The following is a 17778-nucleotide window of genomic DNA, read 5'->3' as shown; positions in this document are numbered from 1 at the left end:
GGGGAAATGGGACAATGGGGTTGTGCAGCAGCAGGAAACAAAGAGTTACGGTGCCACGGGGAGGTTTAGTATCACGTAGCAACCCTTCACGCTCCAGGAGCTCAGTGAGCTGCAGCTCAGCAGACAGGTGGGTTCTGGGCAGCACAGGGGTGAGTGGGACTAAAGGATTCAGGGGGGCTGGAGGAGGGGCTGCGTGCGCAGGGCAAAGGGCTCAGATACGTTCCTCCCCTGCAGACTGCCCTATGGCTGAGCACTCACCCATGGATCTGGTGCCATCCACACAGCTGATGGCTGCAGATGGCACTGAAGCCCCTCATCCCCGAGCCACCCGCCGCGGCTCCAACCCCACAGCCCCAACCCGGGGCCCAGAGGAAGGCAAAGCCCCCCAGCTGCTCTCGCGCCGCAGCTCCATGCTCAGCACCCTGCTGGGCCCTGCAGGCAGCCGCCGCAGCTCCCTGGGGGCAGCCCCAGGGGGCAAGAAGTCCTCCGTAGGACCCTGGCTCCTCCACAGCCGTGTGAGTTTCACAGGGCTCCCACTATTCCAACCCATTCCAGAGACTCACCCGGAAAACACCTACAGGATGGGGCCGGAGGAAGGCTGCAGGTTCAATGCCGGGCGGGTGCAGCGGGTGCTGGAGGCAGCCCTGGCTGGGGCGCTGGGGGGCACAGCCTACAGCCCCCAGGGCAGCGTGCTGCTGGTGCAGAGCCTGGCTGAGCTGCTGCGGGGCCGGGCAAAGGAGGTGGTGCCACCCCGCTACAAGCTGGTGTGCCATGTGCTGCTGGGCCAGCAGAACCAGCAGAGCATGCTGGTGGGCAGCCGGGCACTATGGGACCCTACAAGCGATAGCTTTGCCTCTGCTTCTTTCTGCAATGCCTCACTCTTTGCTGTTGCCACAGTGCATGGGGTTTACTTTGAGTAGAGGTCACCTCCCCCAACCCACACTCCACCCTGCAGCCCTACAGGGCTAGTGCAAATAAATACCTTTGCATTAGTCCTGACTTCAACTGTGTAGATTTAATGGTGGTGCAGGTAGAGAGCGAGGTAGGGATGCTTTGGTGCCCCTGGCTTTGGTGGGCACACTGCAGCCTCCCCTGTCACAGCTTGCAAGAAGACCCAAGCCAAGTTTGGATTCTGCTTCTTCGTCCCAGAGGTCAGTGCAGGCAGCCACTGAGCAGCCCAGCCCCTTTCCCACACTGCAGGCTGCTCCCAGGAAGAGATGGCAGCAGGGCAGGAGGTGATAGATCATGTTCAAAGCAAGGCTGCAGAGCAGGATTAAGTCCCTCCTCTTTCCTGGCTTCACTCCCAGCTCACATCCCATTGCATCAGGCAGTGCAGAACATCCCACAGCCCTCAGCTGGGAGCCACTCCCCATGCTTTTCTTCCCAGTCCCAACCTCAGCACCCAGACCCTACATCAGACCCCACCACCTTGCCCACTCCCCCTCAGGTCCCTCACCTTAACAGCACTAGGCTCACCAGAAGCAGCCCTGGACACTCTTCTCCACAGCCTTGAGAAACCACAAACATTTTATGACCTAAAACCCAACACCAAACAATATGAGAACAGATTGCTGTTACACAAATAAGGTTTTAATGAGGTAAGTCAGGGACAGGGGAGCTGCACATGGACAGACCAAGAAGAAAATAAATAAATTCCATATAAATAAGACACATAAATAATCCCACCTGGCAGAGACTGCCTTGAAACAGGAAACCTGCCCTTAGCTTACAGCCATACAAAAGGCTTCTCAAGGCAAGCCCATAGATCCCTTTCCCCTGTCCTCTACCAAACCTCAAGTTGTACCAGACAATTCAAAACTTGGGGGGAAGCTGGAGCCCAGTGCAGCCCCCTCCCTAGTGTAGGGGCTGTGGAATGGCACAAGTCAACTCACGCAGCCTTGGCAGGGCAGGCATCACCCTACACCCCTGTCGGTCCCTTGGAGGGCATCTGCTCTACCCTGCAGCACCAAGCCTTGAGCCCATGGCCATGCAGAGGGAAAGACAGTGATTGCCTACAGCCAGGGAGCAGCATGGATGTCCAGACCCACTGCCAGAGCCACATCCACATGTCTTAGATCAGAGTCCAGCTGAGCACCACAACACCTCCCATCCCACGGGAGGGGAAGAGGAGACCCTCTACGTCCTGAGAAGGTCTCCAAAGCCCCACGCTAGGCATCAGCCCACTCCTGGAGGAGCTTGAGGATGTATTGGAGGCAGCGCTGGAGCTCAGGTGAGCAGCCCAGCTCCTGGATGCTGCACAGCTTGTAGGTGTAGGAGTTACGCTCCCGGTTGATGTAGGTGACAAGGCATGAACGGTCAGGCTTGCTGATGATCACCTTGGTGTGGTCATTGTAGAAGTTCACCTGGGAGACAGGTGGGGCTCGGTTTAGCTCACACCTCCTGCAGCACGGCTCCATCCCAGCTCCCACCACACTTCCTGCCTCAACCTGCTCCTCCTCCCCAACCTGCCCAGGAGCAACCCCACAGCAGGAATGCACTGGGGCACCTGGCCAAAGTGTCATGCCTCCCAGGGGACCAGATGGGCTGTGACACCAGAGCAGCACCCACCCACCCCCTCAGATGGGTCTCTGTATTCAGGCTGCGGTGGTCAAGATCTAACCCAGTGCAGGAGATCCCTGCTGGCTTCTTCCCCATAGGGGCTGGGGCATCCCCACTGCACATACCTGAAGGGTGCCATTGCTAAAAAGCATGAGCAAGGCCTGGTCAGTCTTCACCCACTGCAAGAGGAGCAGGGCTGGCTGTCCAAGGTCATCTATGCTAGGCAAATCACCTCCCTTAGAGAGAAAGGTCTGCATAAGTTACTAGTCCCACATTGTCACAAGTCTGTGCATGGCCAAATCACAAACACCATTGGGGTCTCTGCTAGCAGAACACAGCCCCCTGGGAGCCTGCCTGGCCATACTTGCATGGCACAATCATGTCCCAGTGTCCAACCCAGCATCCCAGCACTCACCTTCATGAGATGCTGCTCCATGTAGGATGCAAAATAGCGCAAGACACTCATCTGTCCACGCAGCTGCTCAGGAACAGCAGACACAGGGAATGCAAAGTGCTTGCTGTTGGTTGGGTTGTAATGCACTGTCCTGGTGGAGAGCAGAACATGAGTTTCAAGGCCACCCAGCACCAAACCACTCCGGGCACAGCCTCTCCCCACCCCCTCCTACCCACAGGGGCACTGCTTACTTGTGGTTGGGGGACAGCATCATGTGCGTGCCGTTGTTGAACAGGACCCCAATGCTGTGGTTGGAGAGCTGGTAACCAAAGCCGTACTTGTTGGAGTAGTCCACCCACTTGCTCACCCAGACAAACTGTTCATGTCGGGCCAGGGAAGCCGGGTTTCTCTCCGCTGGTAGAGAGGAGCAGAGTGAGCAGAGTAGACAACCCCTCCCCAGCTCCCTGCCCTAGGGTCAGGCTGTATTAGGGGTAACAAAGCAACACCCATTGCCCACATCTCACCAGCTCAGCAGGTTTACCTGGGGGCATGCAGGAGAGACAGGTGCGCAGGAGCTGCACAGCAGACTCGATGATGGCAGAGGTGGTGATGCAGTCTTCAAAGGCTACGGAATGGAAGATGATAGGCTGTGAGTCAGCTGGCCCCGCTATCAGTCAGGGCAGGGCAGGAAGCTTGTGCTGGGACGAGGAGGAGCTGCTCACCCTCACAGCTGCTGGCCATGGTCCCACGGACAGAGGGGGATGTGGACTTGCGGGACGTCTCCTCCACCAGTGTCTCCACAGGGCTGGAGCCGGCACTGCGGCAGTACATAGGGGTGGCCTGGGGAGGGACCTGATGTTAGCACCGTGCTGCTGACCCCCACCAGGGGCATGCAGGGACCTGGGGCTGCTCTCACCTCATTCCCCTCCACCGCCTTGCAGCTCATCTGCCGGCAGATGGATGTCTTCACCAGCCCAGTTACCAGCTTGGAGATGTCATCCTTGTCTTCCAGAGAGCCCTTCTTGGCTGAGGAGAGAGCACACCATGAGTGCATTACATAAAATATGGACATCTGGGCGGCCCCCTTCCCCCTGCCCCACACAGCTCAGCCCATGGGGTGAGGATGGTGTCAGGCTGCTGCCTCCCACTTTCACTTCCCTGTTCTCATGGGACACGGGCTGCCCAGGAGGAACTGCCCAACGGGTTGCAGCACATTATCTGCTCGCTGGGTGCACACCCCAGCACCGGAAGGGCAGGGACAAGTCAGCAGGTGCTGACCCTGGGTAGGGGGACATAGAGACCCATCCCAAATCTCTCTAGAGAACAGGACATACACCTCCATGGGTAAAAGGGTCACTTGGACGCTTTTAAATACACTCACCCTTAGGTTTCTTCTTCCTAAAGAGCGTCTTGGTGACTTTAGCAAACAGACTCTTGGCTGGGTTGGGGGCACACAGCTCTGGAGCTATCACACAGCTGCTGGGAGGGAGCTTCTCGGGTGTGTAACCCTGCAGGGAGGTCATAGCAGAGGGTTGATTTCCATAACCCACGCCAAGCAGCTGCCCCAAGCTGATCGCAGCCCTCCTGACAACAGCTTGCATTTCCGACCAGCCTTGGCTCTGGGCCTGGCATTGGGTATCAGCCCTATGTGATATCCTATGCGATAGGGCAGCAGGGAGCACAGGAGATCCTTCGAATCCTCTGCTGGCATTTAGACAGCACAGCGGTTGCTTTCTTTCTTAAAAGACACTCAAGGACATCATCCCGAACTCCATGCCAGCAGCAGCCCAGCCCCAAAGCCTCATCCCACAGTCATAGCAGGACTCCTCCATACTCACCTTGAAGAACTCGTGGTCCAAGATCTCATCGAGTGTGAGACGGTCCTGGGGGTTGCGCTTGAGGATGCCGGCAATGAGGTGCCTGGCAGGCAGCGAGAGGAAGGTGGGCAGGATGTAGTCCACTTGCTTGATGTACCTATAGGTCTCCTTCAGGTCCAGGGTCTCAAAGGGAGGATTCCCACACAGCAAGGTGTACCTGGGAGGGGACACACGTGCCACTGTCATCCTCCCTCTGGGTTTGTGACTCAGCAGCACTCGGAGCAAGGAAATTACCGGCGTTCAGCTGCCACACCTGGCTGGGAACACCATTTCCAGCCCGGGCACATCCGGCCACGCTTCCTCCTAGCAACTGTTGGGGGCAGCAGATGAGGAATGTGGGGGCTGGGGACAGCTCTGCTGCCCTGCCCCGCTGTGAGAAGCCGTGCAGGAAGCCTGCAGGCTGCAAGGGGCTCAGGTCACTGAGGTGATTGTTCCCCATACAAACAAGCCAGCAGCTGCCACCAACCACCAATACTTTCCACTGTTTACAACGCTCAGAGTGTGACGAGCACCTTGCAGCAGAGCTCAGCACAGCGCAGCCTGCTGCTCGCAGCTCTCAGCCTCCAAGCATTGTCACAAAGCAGGGTCCTCTCCTCCCTCTGCCTTTTGGCAAGAGGCAAAAATGCCACGGGACCTCCCCCTTAGGGCACCCCAGAGCCCTACCAGCCCCTTCCCCATGCACTTACATGACGCAGCCCAGCGACCACACATCTGACTCGGGGCCGTGCCCCTGCCGCAACAGCACCTCAGGGGCCAAGTAGTTTGGGGTCCCACATATTGTCCTGTGGGCAGACACTGAGTAAGGAACATGCTCTTATCCTCCCACTTCTCTGAGTGGGAGACCCGCTGGCAGCCTGTCTCCAACCCCCCACTCCCCCCAGCTCCCAGGGCTCGGCAGCAGCTGCTCCCAGCAAGCTGCCGGGAATAACTTGTCCTAGACACAGCACGGAACAGGGCCTTTGTGTCCCAGCCTGTGCACCCGGCCAGCACAATGGCCATAGCAAGCACATTGTTCTCCCTGCAGGCTGCAGGCACGCTCCGGAGGAGCCACAAAGCCCCCAGCCCCCTCTCCTTGTCTGCAGCTGGGCCCCTGAGTTCTGCCCCCACCCCATAGCCCAGGGAGCCATAGGAAGATGATGAAAGCCCCAGACTTACTTCTTCTTCTGGTCAGAGGCATCCTGGTATGCAGCCAGCCCAAAGTCTCCCACTTTCAGCTCCATGTTCTCATTGATGAAGAAGTTGCCTGTGAGACAAAGGGCAATGTATTGCTGTTGACCCTTTCAATGCAGCCCCACACAATTCCATCCATGCTGTGCCACTCACCCAACTTGAGGTCCCGGTGCAGGATGCCCTTGAGGTGGAGGTATTTGAGGCCTGAGATGATTTGTTTGAGGTAATAGCGCACTTCGGGCTCCAGCAGAGTGTGGCGGGCCTTCCAGATGTGGGCCAGGGACTGTGGGGGGAAAAGAAGTCAGCATGGTGATGGGGGGAGGGAAGGGGGGAGCACATGGAACAAGTAGGGGCAGGAATTGCATAAAGTCACTGTGCTGAGATCAACGAGCTCCTTGCAAGGTTGAGGCTGTTCAGCACCACCACAGGAACCCCTGGATTTATTATGGGGCCACACTGGGGCTCCAGGCCACCAACAGGCAGCTAAAGAAGAACTCACAACCTGTGATGCCCCCAGTACCATAAAGAAACACACAGCACAACCAGGCAGGGCTGGCTGAGGAGTGGGAAAGAAGCAGAGCACTAACGTGGCACCTCAGGGCCCAGAACATGGGGGCTGCCCCAACCCTCACCTTCCGACTGCAGTGCTCCAAGAAGATGTAGATGCTCTCCGCATCCTCAAAATAGTGGGAGAACTTGACAATGTGCTTGTGGTGCAAGTCACGGTGCAGCTCAATCTCATTGGTGATCTGGAAGGGAGCAGCAGATGTGAACAATACAGGGCACCCCAACACACTCCCCCACTCCCCACCATCACCAACACCCACCTTCTCCCGTTGGTGGGGTTTAGCCACCCGGCTGTGAGGGATGACCTTCACGGCATAGGTTTTGTTGCTGGAGAGGTCTGTCATCTCATAGCATCGCGCAAAGCCGCCCTGCCAGAGGAAAGGCACACAAGGACGGGTGAGAGGCCGCCTTCCTCCTCCTCACTGCTGGGTCACCCACTAAGATCTGAACCGCGATGCTCTCAAATAGGGATTTTCTCAACACAGTTCCTGTAAAACCTCCACGATGTTTGTGCCCCCCCCCCCCCTCCGGAATCTTTCCCGATGACGGCTCACCCGGAAAGCCCTACACAAGGCGGGGGGGGGAGCAGAGGCCACCGAGAGCGGCACGCCGGAGACAGGTTTTTCCTGCCGTGATGTCAGCCCCGAATGTGCACACTCAGCTGCCGGGCCGGGCACAGGCAGCCGCCTCCCACACACGGCTCTCAGCGGGAGGAAAAGTTGCGTGTACCGCAGCGGCCATGGGAAGAGGGGTGGGAACCGGCGGCCCACGCACGGCCCCGCGGGGCGACCCGAAACCGATGAGAGCTGCGATAGATAAGATAGAATAGGATAGGATAAAATAGGATAGAATAGGATAGAATAGGATAGGCGGGGGCCGGAGCTCTGAAACGGAGGGGCCTCGTTCAGCCTCCTCCATCCGAACCGGGCGGTGGATCCCGGCAGCATCGAGTCACGGCACACACATACACACACACCCTCAAAGCCCCTCTACCCCGAGCGGTACCTTTCCCAGCAGGCGGCCCTTGCAGTAGGAGCGGCCGGAGAGCGGGTCGGTGATGATGCGGGTGGGCTCGGCCGGCCGTGCCGATGGCGGTGCCGGGCTGTGAGCGGGCGGTGCGGGGAGGCGGGTGGAGAGGAGCGGGGGGAAGAGCCCGTTGTGCTCCATGGCCGCAGCTCCGCCACCGCCGCGCCCCGCACACGTGGCCCGCAGCCACCGCGCGCTGCCGTTACCGCGCCGGGGATCCCGCCCGGCTTTATCAATGGGCGCCATGACGTCACCCGCACGGCCACGCCCCCTCCCGCCCTATCTCGGCCACGCCCCCTCCGCGTTCTTAAAGGGGCAGCGGCGCTCAATAACGTGGGCGGTGCGTGGCTATTGTGGGGTGCGTGGATCCCCCCCCCCTCCTCGTGTGTATCGGGGTGGAATTACAGAGCCGTGTATTGGATACGGGTCTTGAGCTCTTGTGTGCATTCCCCAGAGCCCCCCTCACACTGTGGGAGAGGGGTCACAGCTCACTCAAGGTAGGGCTATGGAGACATGGGACAGTAGACACGCTGCCCTTCAGGTAATACCCTGCTGGTATGCTTTACCCTACCCTGTGCACAGCCCCGTGCCCCACTTCAGGCAGTCCCAAAGCCACTTCAGGGCCAACAGCGGCCAGCTCAGGGTGGGGACACCCATCCTCACATCCCCCAGCTCTTGGGTACCATGGGCCCAAATTTGGCAGCGCTGACCCCATGCACACTGGTGACTCTCAGGGCAGTGTGTCAGCAAGGTGTTATTCTGTAATGGCCCTGAGGAGGACACATCCCTGTGTCACCCAGAATAGGCCAAGAAGGAATGTGGGGCAACAGGAGAGGCCGGAAACCTGTGTACCCTCCATCTTGGGTCAGCAGTGTTGCAAAAGCCCCTGTAAAGCAGATCCCACTGCCCTCCCCCTGCTCAGGGGGACCATGTGCACATCCCTCATATCATGCCTCAGTTTCCCCTCTGCTCCCTTGAGGCAGCTCAGGGCTCCGCTCACTGATGCTTGTTGTGCTCCCAAGCATGCTGAACCTTTGACACAATCAGTTCTGCACAACCAATGCCCTGCGTCCTTCAGGGTTCAGCAGCCAGGCCAAGCGAACCCGCTTTGGGGGCAGAGTTGAAGGGATTTGAATCTGCTCACTTTTCTCTCAGGTTTCAACCTTTTGCAGAGGAAACACGTGCCCACGCTCTGCCTGGCAACAAACAAGGGTTCTCCCTTTGGGGAAACAGATGGTTTCCATCAGGGCCCCAGGGCTCCCTGTGTGCGGTGGCGTCATGGGGCACCTCTGGTTTTCCGACAGAGGCCCCAACATGGGGATCCCCAGGTGGAGCCTTTGGTGGCAGCACGGGGGCGGGGGCACCCAGGGGTGCAGGGAGGCCCCAGGGCCCTGCAGGGAACGACTATGGGGTCTCCTGCTGAGAGCCACAGCTCCAGGTGGGCTCAGAGACATGAGTTGGTGTCCATGTTCCCCCATATCCACCCACACCCCCACCATGGGATGGATGGAGTTCAGGAACTGTTCCTCCTCCACTTGCAGCTCAGTCCTGCGTGGTGCATGAGAGCAGGTGAGCACCACAGACGGGTGTTTTGCCATGTGGGTAGGAGGAGAGCGTGGTGTAACAGCAGCAGCCTGGAGAAGGGGAGCTCTGAGGCCGTCTCTCTGCTGCCTGCAGCTGTTTGCTTGGAGATATGAGGAGAGCAGAACCCCTTTGAGAGGTCCCCCCCTCCCCCCAGGGCCCTTCTGATGATGCTCAGTGGCAGCAGGAGCTCGGAAGCAAAAGTGTGTGGCTGATGAATGGTGCAGCAGGGCATAGGAAGGACCCTGGAAAAGGGGAGCTGCCCAGGGTGAGGGACCTTCTCAGGGGTAGGATTCTCCCCCTTCCTGGTCCCTCTCACCATACAGACCACGGGGCTGCAGCTGCTGGGGAGGAAGGGGAGGTGATGGAGCAGGGGAAGGAAGCAGGGCGAGCTGCTGGGGGTGTGCAGAGGGGAAGCTGCAAATCCTTCCTGCAAGGAGAAGTAAAAGGACCCAGATCCCTCCGAATTAAGGAAGCACTTGGATTTGGGGTGTGCAGAACCCTCCTCCCCCCAGACTTCAGTGCTGTTGTTGCCACACGTTTCAGTTTCCCCAGCTCCTCTGGGCTCTGAGCACACACACACACATTCTGGGCTATGGAATCCCCTCTCCAGCTCTGCTTTTCCTGTGGGTTGTGCTGCTGTGTCCGAGCTTGGATCCTTCCTTCCCATCCTGGAAGCTGTGAGGTTTGGAAGGAAATGATAAGGAGCTCTGTGCCAGAAGGGTGTCCCTTCGGTCCCCATCCCATGAACATGTCCACCCCACACACAGATGGGCACTGGGCAGGATGGGTCCTGTCCCCCTCCCTGGGAGAAAGGGATTGGGCTGAGCAGAGGGTCTCGAAAGGACTGAGGGTACGGAAGGGGCTGGTGGGGCACACGGCCCGTGGGGATGGAGGGAGGCTGGAAAGGTCTCTGCAGGGGGGATGGGTGGGAAGGGGTGTTTCAGTATGGGATTTTCGGGTTGGGCGGGAGAATGGATAGGATGTAAGGGGCGGGGGGTGGCACTGCGCTACCGGACGGCTCGCAGTGTGAAGGAGCCCGGAGACGGGACGGAGCAGAGGGACCGAAGGCCGAGCACTGCTGGGCCGGGCCCGGGGGCGGTCGGGTTCCGGCGGGGCCACCCCCGCGGCGAGGCGGAGCCGGGCGGCGGTGTTGCGGCGTCGGGGATCGCGGAGCTGCCCCCGGAGCATGGGGCGGGCGGCGGCAGGTGAGGGCGGCGGCTGCGGGGCGGGGGGACCGAGAATCGGGAGGGAGCGGAGCGACGGGGCAGGGACGGGGGGTGCGCGGACAGAACGTGGGGACGGGCGGAGGGAGCGCTCCCCGTGCCGGTCCCGCAGTGGGGTGCCCATCTCCTGTGCCCTCCCGCAGGCACCGTGTCCGTATTATGGGGCGGTCTCCTGCTCGCTGCCAGCCTCGCCCTACAGCCCGCACCGGAGAGCTGCAACTGCACCCAGCCCGTGGACTTCCAGGCGTTCCGTACAGCTCCACTCACCGAGAGCTGCTGCCTCAACTTCACTGGATCCAACGTCACCCACCTGGACTGGGGAGCGCTGGTGGCAGTGCGGGGGCTGCGCCAGCTCTACCTGTCACACTGCGGCATCACAACCATCAGCAACGCCCAGGGAGCCCCCCCGGCTTTGGAGGTCTTGCACTTAAGTCACAACCTGTTGGAGAGCCTCCCCACAGGTTTTCTGGAAGATGCCCCTAATTTGAAGGTCCTTTATCTGGATGGGAACCAGCTCCAGGAGCTGCCCGCATCCTTCCTGAAAGCCTCCACCCAGCTCCAGGAGCTCCACCTGGGGTTCAACGCACTCACCTCCCTCCCTCCCAGCCTCCTGCATCCATCCCTGCTGCATCTGCAGCTCTCCAACAACAGCTGGGAGTGCAGCTGTGCCCTGCTGGGTGTCCTGCAGGGCGTCCCCAGCCTGCCTGCCCCGCTCACCTGCCATACACCAGAGCGGCACCGTGGTGCAGAGCTGCAGAGCATCCCACGGGACGAGCTGTGCCAGCAGCACCACAGCCTCACCGCCCTCTTCATCTGCCTGCCTCCCCTCCTCATCCTCGCAGCCATCACCTGCTGCTTTTGCAGGAGGAAGAGGAAAACCAACTACAGCCTTGGGAGCAGCCACACCGCCCCAGCGGATAGGGGCAACGTGCCCGTGTGCCCTGAGCCGCACCGCTACGTCCCCTATGAGCCAACCACTGCCCCCTCCAAGAGCGAGGGGAAGGTGCTGCGGGGCAGCCGGGTGCTGCTGCAGCCCCCCGAGGAGAGCAGCAGGGACCTGTATGAGGAGGTGGAGATACAGGTGGGATCCCATGTCCCAACCCACGATGGGCGGCGGGACAGCCCTGAGACAGAGGGGGACACAGTGAGTGTCACTGATGTGCTGAAGGACTCTGCAGACCGGGAGAAGATCTACATGAACCAATCGACCGACTATTACAACCTGGTGCCTGGTATTGAGCTGGAGGACTCGGACAACCTGGAGTATGAGAACATCGAGCTGCACTGATGGGTGGCTGGGCTGGGATTTGGGATCCGGCTGGGACATACTGGTGGCTGTGGATGGGGGATGCACAGACCAATCTGCCATTTCTTGCACTCACAAATTGCCAGCCCTTCCAGTGAGCTCCCCTACATGTACCCCATGCTTGCACTGGGCAGAGCACAGGGTGTACAGGGACACCAGGCACCCAGGGAGAGGAGGTGGGGCTGTCCCATATGTACAGCAGCACTGTGTGTGCCAGGCCCTCTGAGCAGGACCTCTGTCCTCCCTGTATCCAGCTGCATCCAGCGCAGCTCTGCTGCTTCCCAGCCTGCAGATAATAGGGACAAGAAATGAGATCTGCCTGCAGGGTCCCTCATGGGCAACCTGGAACAGCCCTGCACACCCTGCTGTGCCCATGTGTGAGCACCAGGCACAGGTGGGCTCGACTGGGGCCATGTTAGCGATGTGCTGATGGGGTGCAGCCTTCCCTGCACTGGAGCAGGCAACGCCAAATAAATCATTGTACTCGTGGCAGTGTGGCTGCACCCTGTCTCTTGATTCAGGGGAGCGGGTGCTGAGCTGTGAGACCAAGGCTGTGATTTATGGCCCACTGGTGGAAGCTGTGGGCACAGTGTTCGGGTCAGGAGGGGTTGGAGGGGCTGTAAATTATCTCCACTATCTCCACCCACGGGTGTCCCAGCCCTGCTGCAGCCTCGTGTCCTGTACCCGTGCCACAGCATCACGAAGTCAGGGGGAAGCAAGGGGATGTATGAGGGGTATTTCTTTCACTGGAAGCCCTCAGCTCCATGGTCGGAGCCGACACAGGCTGGGCTGGGCGCTGTGCCGGGCAGGAAGGGAGCCGGGCAGGGCGGGACACGGCGCTATGGCCTGCAAAGGAAGCGGCGTTTCCTGTCCGGCACAGCCCACAATGGGACGGAGCCGCCGACCCCGGCGGTGCTGGGCTGGGAGCACTGGTACCGGTGCAGATAGACGGGGGATGAGAATGAGGATGGGGTGGTCTCACTGTTGCTCCGTACGTATGGCTCCCAGTGATTTTTTGTCCCTCTGAGATCTGCCCTTCCAGCTCCCTGCCTGCAGTCATCCTTTCCCCTCTTCCCAAAGCACCCCACTGTGCACTGAGCTTCCCAGCACTGTGTTTCCCAGAACCAGACCCGTGCCTCCCAGCACCGACAGCTCCTGCTGACAGCAAGGTGTGGCTGAGGCTCAGTTCCCTGTTCCTTGCCTGTGACAGCCCCAATCCATCACCACAGGGCTGATGGGTCCACACCGGGGTATTTAGGGGGAGTCACGGACACCAGTAGGGATGGGCAGAGGTTGCAGAGCCGTCTGGCTGATGGGCACCAGTGCTTGGTGTGGGGGTGAGTGCATGTCCAGGCCAGCAGCAGGGACCCTGCTCCTCCCCAGGCAGTGAGATAAGGGTGCTCCTGCCCCAGGGAGTGGGGCTGTGCTGCCATGACAGTCTCCTACACACTGAAAGTCGCCAACTCCCGTTTCGGGGGCTTCTCCAAGCTGCTTTTCCGCTGGAAGGGCAGCATCTACAAGCTGCTCTACAAGGAGTTCATCGTCTTCGTGGTGCTGTATGCGCTGCTCAGCATCGTCTACCGGTGAGTGGGTTGTGTTGCTCCCTATGCCCTCAGTGTCACCTGTGAGGGGCCACGTCTTGGGGTGGGGATGTGTAGGGGTCCATCAGTCATGGTCCACTACTCCTCAAGAGACTCCTCAAGAGGGTTGGGGTGGGACCCTACAAGGAGAAGAGGACACAGGCAATGGCTTTTAGTGGGGTTCTGGGGTAGCCCCACTGCTCACCCCTGACCCTGCTCCATGCCTGCTGCAGGAGGCTGCTGACTGAGGAGCAGAAGCGTCTCTACACCAAGGTGGCTCAGTACTGCAACCGCTCCACGGACCTCATCCCCATGTCCTTTGTCCTAGGTATGGGTCCCTCTCCTGCTTCCCTGGGGTGGGGCTGCCCACACTGTCCATCCTGGCTGGGGGCTGGAGGAGTCCTGGGAGCAACACTCAGCTCCTGGAGCCACTCTTGTCCCTGGGGATACCAATGGGATGATCATCCACAATCCCCAGTTCACCCCACCATGCCCACTGACCGCGTCCCTCACTGCCACTTCCCCTTGGTTCTCAAACACCTCCAGGGATGGTGACACCACCACCTCTCTGGTCAGTCTGTGCCAGTGCCTGACCACCCTTTTGGAGAAGAAATGTTTCCCAGTATCCAACCTGAAGGAGTCAGGGATGTCCCCATACCCACCCCTGGGAACACTAACCCCAGAAACCCAACGGGTCCCTCAGAACTGCTCCATCCTCACCTGAACCCAACCACTCCCATCTCCCAATGGAATGTCTCTCTGCAGGCTTTTATGTCACCCTGATTGTGAATCGGTGGTGGGCACAGTACACCAGCATCCCAATGCCTGACCAGCTCATGTGCGTCATCTCCAGCAACGTCCACGGCAAGGATGAGCGGGGTCGGATCCTGCGGCGCACCCTGGTGCGCTACGCCAACCTGTCAGCTGTCCTCATCCTGCGCTCCGTCAGCACCAGGGTGCTCAAGCGCTTCCCCACCATGGACCATGTGGTGGAAGCTGGTGAGGGGCGACAGAGCCCAGGATGACGGGGTGGGAGAGGTGGGGACCTTGGAGGTGTCACCCTGGGGGAGTTTGCAGTAGGGATGCCCTGCTAATATGCATCTCCAGCCCCTTGGAGGCGGCACCCAACCATGGCATGGAGATCCCCAAAGGCACCTATGTCTTCTCTGCTCACCCATGTCCCTCATGGCTATAGGTTCCATACAGAACCATATTCCCACTGGGACCATCCCCAAAACCATGTCCTCCAAAGGCTCCATTCCCCTCATCATAGGATCCCTGTGCTGATCCTGTGCCTTGCTGCAGGGTTCATGACACAGGATGAACGCAAGCAGTTTGAGAGCCTGTACTCAGACTTCAACAAGTACTGGATCCCCTGCGTCTGGTTCACCAACCTGGCGGCCCAGGCACGGCGCGATGGCCGCATCCGTGATGACGTTGCTCTACGTCTGCTGATGGATGTGAGTTGGTATCAGCTGTACAAGGGGCTGAGAACTACAGGGGATAGGGAAAAACCCACCCATGCTTCCCTGCCAGGAGCTGAACCTGTTCCGGGCCAAGTGCAGCATGTTGTTCCACTATGACTGGATCAGCATCCCGCTGGTGTACACACAGGTGGGTGACCCCAGTCTGGCAGCGATGTGTTGCAGCAGGTGGCACTGCTGAGATTGTCCCCCTTCACTGTCACCTTCTGTCCCCATGTTCCCCGTGCAGGTGGTTACCATTGCTGTGTACTCCTTCTTTGCCTTCTGTCTCATTGGGCGGCAGTTCCTGGAGCCGCTGGAGCCAGGGCAGGAGGGGGACCTGGATATGTACATCCCCCTCTCTACCCTCCTGCAGTTCTTCTTCTATGCTGGCTGGCTGAAGGTGAGATGCAGCCACATGGCTGAGGTGTCCCTTAAGGGGTTCCTGGGCCAGGGCATGGCACGAGCATTGCCTGCAGCCCTTGGGGACGTGACACAGCAGGGCACTGGGTAGATGGGACATGGGACACTGGTCTGTTTCATGTCTCGTGGTTTGGTGGACATGGTGGTGACAGGTCAGCGGTTGGACTGGGTGATCTCAGTGGTCTTTTGCAACCTGAATGACTCTATGACTACATTCTATGTGGACTGAAGGATGGAGAGCCCTGTGGGGAGGTGTCCCTGTCCTTGTCCCTGTGTCCCCGTGTCACCTGTCCCCTCCCTCCTCAGGTTGCAGAGCAGATCATTAACCCTTTTGGGGAAGACGATGATGACTTTGAGACCAATAAGCTGATAGACAGAAACCTGCAGGTGGGTCCTGCTCTGGGCCGTCATCGGGTTGGGTGGGCATGAGGACACCCAGCAAGGTGCCAATGGGAGCTGCCCCCTGTCCCTGCCATGCCTAGGTGTCCCTGCTCTCAGTGGATGACATGTACCAGAACCTGCCGCCGGCCACCAAGGACAAGTACTGGAATGAGTCCACAGCTCAGCCCCCCTACACCATGGCCACTGCTGCCGAGACCCTGAAGCCTTCTTTCCTGGGCTCCACCTTTGACATGCGGTGAGTGCATGGAACACCCCTATTGGAACAGAGGGAGTCCCTACCACCGATCTGGCAGGATCGGTGTGGATCCTGGGGGCACACGGCCATCCTAATCCCCCCTCCACACCCCTCAGCATGACCGAGGACATGGAGCAGAGCCAGACAGTGGAGGCCTCTCCGAACATGGCCCGCACGCAGACCCCGCTGCTCAGCCGCTTCCTCACCGCCGCATCCCCTGCCATCAGCATCAAGAACTTTGGACGAGGCGGCCGAGCCACTCCCCACCTGCGGCGTGCGCGGGGGGACAGCACTGCACACTGTGAGGACCCCGAGGCCGTCAGCCGCATTGAGGAGGAGGAGACGGAGGATGAGGAGAGCCAGAAGGGAAGCCCCTGCTCCCCAAAGGCCTCCAATAAGCTGCCACTGATCCAGGTGGAAGCACCATCCAGAGAGATCATCGAAGATGAGCAGCCAGGAGCTGGGGAGCCCTGAGGAGGTGGGTGAGCCCTGTTCCCCCGCACCCCTGGCCAGAAGCGGGGCCTCACCAGTCCTGAAGCAGGGTTTGTCCCCAGGGTGGTGGTGAAGTGCTGATGGTCGGGGTGATGCCACCACTCGCAGCCTGCCAGGCACATTGCCTGCTGCCAAGGGGACAGCACAGTCACTGAGCCAGGACAGAGCAAATGTCCTCAGCACCGTGGTGGGAGGTAGCCTCAATGTTAATAAAGTTTTTGCCAGCCTCGGCTTTGAGGATCTTTGTTGTCACCCCCAGCAGTGAGAGGCAGGAACATCCATCCCATCCTAAAAGGGGGTGAATTCCATCCCATGGGCAGCAGGGCTTCACACCAGGTGACACAGCTGCATGCTACAAAACTGTCACGGAGTTACTTAGATCAATCTATGTCTGTGACAGGGGGGCAGTAGGCAGGGAAGGGAAAAAGGGAAAGGGGTAGGGAGATGGAAACACACCCACAGCAGCAGCAAGGCTGCTAAAAAAACCCTTTCTAATGATGTTGCCCAGAATTTATCCAGGCCTGACAAAGGCACTGGCACTCATGACCCTATCCAGGTTCAAGCAGTATATATAACCCAGCACCTATCTGGCTCAGTGCATTGCATGCTTGCTGTAAATCAAGCACACAGCCATGCCAGGAGCAATGCCTACTTCCCAGCTGCCCAAGGCCTCCTGCCCATGTCACACAGGGACTGGCAGTGCCACACACCCTGCCTGGCTGCCATCCTGCCCCGTTCCCATGTCCCTGCAGCACAGCAATAGGTGCCAGCTCTGTTCTCACGGGTTGTCACACTTAACAGCAGCGATAGCAGTGCTGACCATTGATGGATCAGCCATAATCCTGCCCATCGTGGTGATGTTTACAGCCCCTGCCCCTGCCCTAACACTCATCTCAGTTTCTCCCTCTGTCCAAAGTCCCCCAGGACCTCCCTGAGTCCTGTTTGCTCTCTGCACAGGGTGAGTGGTGTGAGGCAAACACAGGGGAAGCTGCCGTGACGCATCCCTCCCAACAGCCTTTATCGCAGCCGCCGCACCTCGTTGCTAGAAAGCAGGGAAAGTTTACATGGGATCACTATGGAGAAAGAATGTGCTTGTGCAAACATCACGCCCAGCCGGGCCCTGCACCGACACTGCCCGCTTCACCCTTGTAGTGAGCACAGAGCTGCGCTCCATGGCAGCTCACCACCGGCTGATGATTGGGCTCAATCCACCCCCAGCCCCTGCCAGCAAAGCAGGATGAGTCCCTGCAGCTCAGCTCATGTGTGCCCGCTGGCACCTCCTGCTGCCTGCTGCCAGGGCACAGCCTGTAAGACAGCGTTATTGATGGGGCTGGGGGTCCTCACCAAGTGCTGGAGCTCAGCACCTTCCAGTGAAGGAATCTAAGGGCTGCCCAATGGAAAGAGGCACCACGATCGGGCTGCACACTTTATTCACTACAGCTCTGCAAGCTGATCACAGGCTGCTCCAGCTGAGAGT

General features: G+C 59.4%; 4 protein-coding genes across 6 annotated transcripts; 3 read left to right on the top strand and 1 right to left on the bottom strand.

The window, feature by feature from the left end:
* Nucleotides 1–33: 33 nt before the first annotated feature.
* Nucleotides 34–993, top strand: DYNLT4 (dynein light chain Tctex-type 4). Its single transcript, XM_015870343.3, has 2 exons — nt 34–127; nt 235–993. The coding sequence occupies exon 2, from the start codon at nt 243–245 to the stop codon at nt 918–920; it is 678 nt and encodes a 225-aa protein (XP_015725829.2). The 5' UTR covers nt 34–127; nt 235–242; the 3' UTR covers nt 921–993.
* Nucleotides 994–1568: 575 nt separating this feature from the next.
* Nucleotides 1569–7797, bottom strand: PLK3 (polo like kinase 3). Of its 3 annotated transcripts, XM_015870336.2 has the most exons (15): nt 7573–7797; nt 6828–6935; nt 6633–6749; nt 6154–6283; nt 5986–6073; nt 5517–5612; nt 4792–4987; nt 4335–4461; nt 3870–3979; nt 3676–3793; nt 3495–3578; nt 3205–3367; nt 2975–3104; nt 2685–2795; nt 1569–2363 (listed from the first exon to the last, which is right to left on the bottom strand). In XM_015870336.2, the coding sequence occupies exons 1-15, from the start codon at nt 7732–7734 to the stop codon at nt 2169–2171; spliced, it is 1935 nt and encodes a 644-aa protein (XP_015725822.2). In that variant the 5' UTR covers nt 7735–7797; the 3' UTR covers nt 1569–2168. The 3 variants fall into 3 exon arrangements, with proteins under 3 accessions (XP_015725822.2, XP_085367718.1, XP_085367719.1); XM_085511592.1 differs by lacking the exon at nt 5517–5612; XM_085511593.1 differs by lacking the exon at nt 6633–6749.
* A 2410-nt stretch (nt 7798–10207) lies between these two features.
* On the top strand, nt 10208–12198 carry LOC107317519 (uncharacterized). Its single transcript, XM_015870340.3, has 2 exons — nt 10208–10382; nt 10544–12198. Exons 1-2 carry the CDS (start codon nt 10364–10366, stop codon nt 11686–11688), a joined length of 1164 nt encoding a protein of 387 aa, XP_015725826.2. The 5' UTR covers nt 10208–10363; the 3' UTR covers nt 11689–12198.
* A 315-nt stretch (nt 12199–12513) lies between these two features.
* Nucleotides 12514–16525, top strand: BEST4 (bestrophin 4). Its single transcript, XM_015870339.3, has 9 exons — nt 12514–13289; nt 13520–13614; nt 14052–14285; nt 14592–14746; nt 14823–14900; nt 15000–15152; nt 15479–15559; nt 15655–15809; nt 15926–16525. The coding sequence occupies exons 1-9, from the start codon at nt 13138–13140 to the stop codon at nt 16281–16283; spliced, it is 1461 nt and encodes a 486-aa protein (XP_015725825.2). The 5' UTR covers nt 12514–13137; the 3' UTR covers nt 16284–16525.
* The last annotated feature ends 1253 nt before the right edge of the window (nt 16526–17778 follow it).

This window comes from Coturnix japonica, chromosome 11, assembly GCF_054131305.1.
Source record: "Coturnix japonica strain WE chromosome 11, WE-NBRP24, whole genome shotgun sequence".
Classification (NCBI taxonomy): domain Eukaryota; kingdom Metazoa; phylum Chordata; class Aves; order Galliformes; family Phasianidae; genus Coturnix; species Coturnix japonica.
This window is presented reverse-complemented; position numbering and strand designations above follow the sequence as displayed.